Raw genomic sequence first — 5,477 nt, forward strand, 5'->3', positions numbered from 1 at the left:
GGAGCGTTTATTGCTCCCGAGCAATACAATGCAGCAGCAACAATACAACCGCCGTAACGAGGGAGAGTGTTCCGCTCGCGTACGGGGGTGAAAAGCACAAAGGAAAGAACGCACGCAAAATGTGGGGGAAGAAGGTTCCGCTCACCTCGCGTGGTTCCTCGCTCACGGCCCGCGGCGGTCAAGTCACACACGGTGGCCGGGCGATAAGGGCAGCGGTCTCCGTGGCAGATCTCTGATCCATGCGTCTGCACGGCTCCCGCCAGAAGACGAGCGAGCCTCGGGAGAAACGCGCCTTCTTCCCGGGCTGTGGAGAGGAGGTCTTTCCGTTGTGAAAGGGGAAAGAGGGAAAGTCTCCGCTGCGGCGTCGCGGCGGGGCGAGAAAGGAAGCGGGGGCGGCGTGAGTGCCCATCCTCGCAACCTCCCGAATGGCGCGCGCATAGCATCGCGTGATAATTACGCGCGGCCGTTACAATGGGGCAGGGGATTCATGTGTATCCCCACAACTTGATAAACAATGGCTGGCTGCTTTTTAAAAAATGAAACACCAACAAGAAGTTTTGACTTTGGTGCTCTGGTTATGCCATCAGTCCTTCACGTTGACATAGTTTGAACGAATTTTGTTTTTACCGCATCTTTATTTCACTATTTGATAAAGGAGTCAGACTGAGAGTTTCTTTTCATTAATTATTTTTCCTTGTTTCGTTCCTTTGTTGCAATAGATAAGTACACGTGGCTTGGCAACGAAATGTAACCTTGCGTCAGGGCTGTGAATAACACTTGCTGCAATTAAAAGAAGTCATCGCAAATTGTATGATCCGAATGTCTATCCACCTGATAAGAAAGGAATGAAATTATTGTGTCAGTCAAGTTGACACGGGAAAGGACTAACAATCCAGAGCTCCGACTTACTCGATGTAATAAGACCGGACAATAAGACCGGACATCGTCGAATGTCACAAGCCATATTTTCGTTTTGTCTAAGTGACCAGCGTGCTTATTTTTATTCTGTCTAGCCGATGTTGCGCCTTTTCTGCAGCATATGAAGAATGATTTCGGAACGAATGTTTCAGTGGGCACGATTAGTCTCAACTCTATTGTTAAAAAATCGTGCGAGGGTCAACCCATACTGTTTAGCTTTTCGAGCTAGATTTGGACGACTTATGGAGGTCTAAAGGCTCCTCTGTAATGTCAGCGTCATACACACATTGTGTTGAATCTGTTTAGTGCTGCACTTTTATTCGAGCTTTCTTGAACAATGGTGGAGCCGAGCGGGGCCATAATGTTTACAGTGTTACTCATAGGCATGCCTTCTAATTCTGCACTGGGAAAAACACTGTGCTGGGAATGCTCTGGTGACTCTCTGATTTTCAGTGAGCCAGACAAGAGTTGCAGCGCAAAGGCACACCCCATGATTACCACTCATTTTAAATTAGGCCGTGACTCTCTCTTCCCTAATATCGTATGCACGCATTCGCAGCTCGGCCAGTACTAAAAAAACATCAGTTTTATCACACTTTGACTTTCGGTTCGCGAAAAAGTGCTGTTTGCACAGCAGGCATTCGGCTTATTAAAATATATTGCAGTCATCTATCTGCGAAAGCAGCCAGCTATCCTATATCGTCCATGTTGTAGTGCATCCTGCGTGAGAAGCGCTGGTAGTGGCTGTACAATTGCTGTAAGAATTCGATACTTGGCGACAAAACACCTGAGAAGAACTGAGAGTAAACGTACGGACGATGTTTGTTTTTTGTATATTTGAAACAGTTCTTTCAACTACCATAAAAGTAGATGATAATTAGAAGATGCTCATGCCATCCGTAACTCGTTTAGCTGCTGAGGTCAGTGCTTAATGTACATTGCACGTCATGCAGAACACTATCAGGCATTCGTCTTCTATGCTTCCCATTTGAAAATACTATATAGCGTGGTAATAGCTCCGGCTCCCAGTCTACGACGAAGAGTTCACAAATTCGAGAATGGAGGCTGCGCGCTGTCGCGGACTGTGGTTTTCAAGCCTCTGCGTCAGAATAGTCGAATGTGTCATCTTGGAAAGTCGCTTAGAAACAGCCTTAGGCCCGAGCCACCCTCGAAATTTGGCCCTCGCTGATTTGTACCAAAATCGATGTCCTACCATTATTGACCATGCCCAACACGATGACGGCCTCTAGATCGGACCCTTATCATTTTCAAAGTTTCGGCCGGGCCACCCTCGAAATTTTACCTTGGCCAGCTTGGACCAGAATCGATGTCAAACCATAACTGAGCGTACCCGACAGGATGGCGAACTCCAAATTTGGGGCGGACCATTCCCAAAATTTTACCTTGTCGATTAGGGGAGGCTATCGCACTGTAGGCTTCGCCAAGTTAATACCCTATGGTGTACCATGTCTACAAAGATACACCATGGTGCCTCATGTCCACCATGGTGGCTAGCGCTTTGACCCCTGACCTTTGATCTCTGACAATTCACTCTGAGTGTCTCGCCTTCCAGGGAGCGGGGTCCACGAGCCATGGTCTCGCCCGACGACTGGCGCACCTAGCATAAATGAGAGCAGTTCATTCAGGACCAAAACAACGCTTCTAAGGGGAACAGCATTGAACATGGCGGCGGAGCCAGGAATGCGCTACACTATCGGGACAGCGCAAGGATAAGTCTACAAGAAAACGCGCTACACCTTTAGCTCGGCAGAACTAAAATAGAGTGGAAATGACAATTAAAAAGAAGTAAATATAATGTACAGCGACACGCGCATGGGGCAAAGCGGCAAGGATAAGGGCTTGAAACTGTTCATGAAACCTGGCTGCTCGCGTAGCAGCCACTCTCTCCAAACAGCTATTCCATCCTTGCAGATTCCGCTCCCATCTCGCTCTTCACCCCTCGTAGGTTGTAGCATTGTCCTCCGTGTACATCCTGATGGCAAAGAGATCTCTCGACCTTTGTGCACAGCCGCAGTTAAACGCTGCTTAACTTTTTTATTCGTGAGTGTGGCTTGAAATGCAGTTCAGCAAACCTTTTGTTATTCGAACTTTCTGCGATTTTTTACGCTCCTTGCCAGGCGCTGCTTCTCAAGCCCGATGAGTCTTCGCAGGCGTAGACGAGCGGTGCATTGTTCTTTCAACGGTGATGGTCCCGGCAACGCTGGCAGAGGCGGGCGTCTACCCGCTGAACCTCTTGCTCCTGCAGATGGGCCTGACCCACACCATGACCCATGTTCGTGATGGCGGGGCCCTCCGTACTCGCCTGCAGGCCAACGCCAACTCCAGGATGGGGAAGCTCCACGCTCTTTACGTGGAGACCCTTGGCCCTCCCCAGGGCCTCCCAGTCCTCCCCCCCCCTCCCAACTCGACCTCCTCTGCAGGTCACTCTGGCCCTTGACGGAGTGACGAAGCGCCACTCCCCTGCCGCAGCACTCCGCTAGACCATTTCTGCCTTCCTGGAAGAGTGCAAAGGGACCACCCGGTCCTGCCAGCCACAGGGCAGGCAGCGGCTGCTCTGGCAGTGCCCCAACTGCAGCAGACCCGGACCTGCAGACTCTCCTTCCCGGGCAGCTCCACGGCAGCTGAGCTGGCAGGTCTCCACCTGGCAGCAGACTTCATCGGGTCCACCACACCACCTGGTCCCGTAGCTGTCTTGTGCGACTCCCGGCCAGCCCTCCAGCTCCTGAGCAGGCCCCACATCTCGCAGACATCGACGAGTGTCCTGCGCGCCAATCTACACGCCCTAGAGGATGCTGGCTACCAGGTGTCCCTTCATTGGGTCCCAGGCCACACCGGCATCCAGGGCAACGAGGACGCCGACTCCCTCGCCAAGGCGGCCCACAACGATGGGTCGCCAGTGACCACCAAAGTGGCCCCGCACGACTTCGCCCGGCAGCTCCTCAGGCATGCGGTAAGGGAAAAACATCCTGACAGGCGCATTGCTGCGTGCAGGCCCTTCCACCGGCTCCCAGACAAGATTCCCCGCAGGGAGCGTGCCCTCCTGCTGCGACTTCGGATCGGCTGTTCATGGACGCCGACACGAACGTTTGTAGTAGGAATGGCCCCTTCCCCTGCCTGTCCATCGTGCGGGGATACAGGCACCCTGGGACATTTGTTGAGAGCATGTCCTACCTTTGATCTTCCCGAAGCCGTCTCATTTCAGGCTACTGTGCCCTCGGCCTACCAGCAGACACGGAGGTAGCACATGTAACAAGTGAAGGCGGGCTAGTTGGTGGTTGACATTGGAGGACATTGGTCTTGTCCTGTGCTTTCCTCTCTGCGTCCTGCGTCGTTTTGCGCGGTTGCAATATGCACTCCAAAGACACGGAGGACCAGCTGCTGTTTCCGGCCCGGAACGTCCTCGCCGCCTGCCGGGTCCTGCTGGCCTACCTCAGGGAGACCGGCCTTGACACCGTCCTCTAGCCTCCCGGAGCTCGAGGCCTGCAGCCACCTGGACCTGCAGCCCCTGGACCCTCCTAGACCTTCGGCTCCCACCTGCCACTTGGTCTAGGAGACTGCCTTCCCCCCGCCCGGTGCCTGCACACCCTCCCAGTGCATCGTGGTTCCTCCCCCCAGCCCAGTGCTTTCACACAACCCGTGCACCGAGGCTTCCCCTCCCCCCCAGCGAGCTGTTGAGGCGGCGGCGCGACAACAAGACCCTGCGAGGACATGGACCGCTCCCGTCGCGGCGACGACCACTCCCCCTCCCTTCCCCCTCCCTTCCCCCTCCCTACAACCCATATCCCCTCCCACTGGTCCCCAAGAGTGATGCCACCACCTGGCCAACATACGTCGGGACCAGAACCCCCCCCCCCCCCCAAGAATATTCCAAAAGTCAATCAATCAATCAATCAATCAATCAATCAATCAATCAATCAATCAATCAATCAATCAATCAATCAATCAATCAATCAATCAATCAATCAATCAATCAAAGTAATATTAATCGTAATTTGTGCACAAGGATTACCCACGGTTATGTAACCGCGAGCACGCGATATCCAGTGCTGACAACGTGAAAAAAAAAAAAGCAAGAAGTAACATACAAGGTGCAAAAGAATAAAGTCGTTGTTACGATCAAGCAAGAACTCCCTTTAACGTGTGCTATAAGAATTTTTTCTCAAACTGAAACAGTCGAACAGTGACATTTTATATTAGCGTAAACTATAATACTAAGAACTGCTGCGGTAAGCAATGCAAGGAGGGTACTCCTAAATGTAAGAACTGTGAAATTTGTGTCTTCGTCTAAAGTGAAGGTAGAAGCATGAATGCATATTACAAGGCATTCATATATAGGCGCTGTAGTGCATAAGACTACTTGGTCAGCCTGCAAATTAGTGATGTGAATTTTGAGGTCGGAGTCATACCAGAGGCGAGTTGTGTCACCTGCATACAAAAACGTTTTGAGAAATTAAGGCGCGTTGGCAAACCATTATTATATAATTTCTAAGAAGAGGGACAGTGAAGAAATACAGCGAAGAAAGACCACTACTTCCATC

At 51.6% G+C, this 5,477-nt stretch overlaps 1 protein-coding gene across 1 annotated transcript; it reads left to right on the plus strand.

Annotated features, from left to right (window-relative positions):
• The first annotated feature begins 3,124 nt into the window (after nucleotides 1-3,124).
• Nucleotides 3,125-4,562, plus strand: LOC149362137 (uncharacterized). Its single transcript, XM_089568228.1, has 2 exons — nucleotides 3,125-3,243; nucleotides 3,409-4,562. The coding sequence occupies exons 1-2, from the start codon at nucleotides 3,125-3,127 to the stop codon at nucleotides 4,178-4,180; spliced, it is 891 nt and encodes a 296-aa protein (XP_089424354.1). The 3' UTR covers nucleotides 4,181-4,562.
• Nucleotides 4,563-5,477: the final 915 nt, after the last annotated feature.

This window comes from Amblyomma mixtum, chromosome 2 (genome assembly GCF_055824585.1).
Source record: "Amblyomma mixtum isolate Tamu chromosome 2, ASM5582458v1, whole genome shotgun sequence".
In the NCBI taxonomy this organism is placed as follows: domain Eukaryota; kingdom Metazoa; phylum Arthropoda; class Arachnida; order Ixodida; family Ixodidae; genus Amblyomma; species Amblyomma mixtum.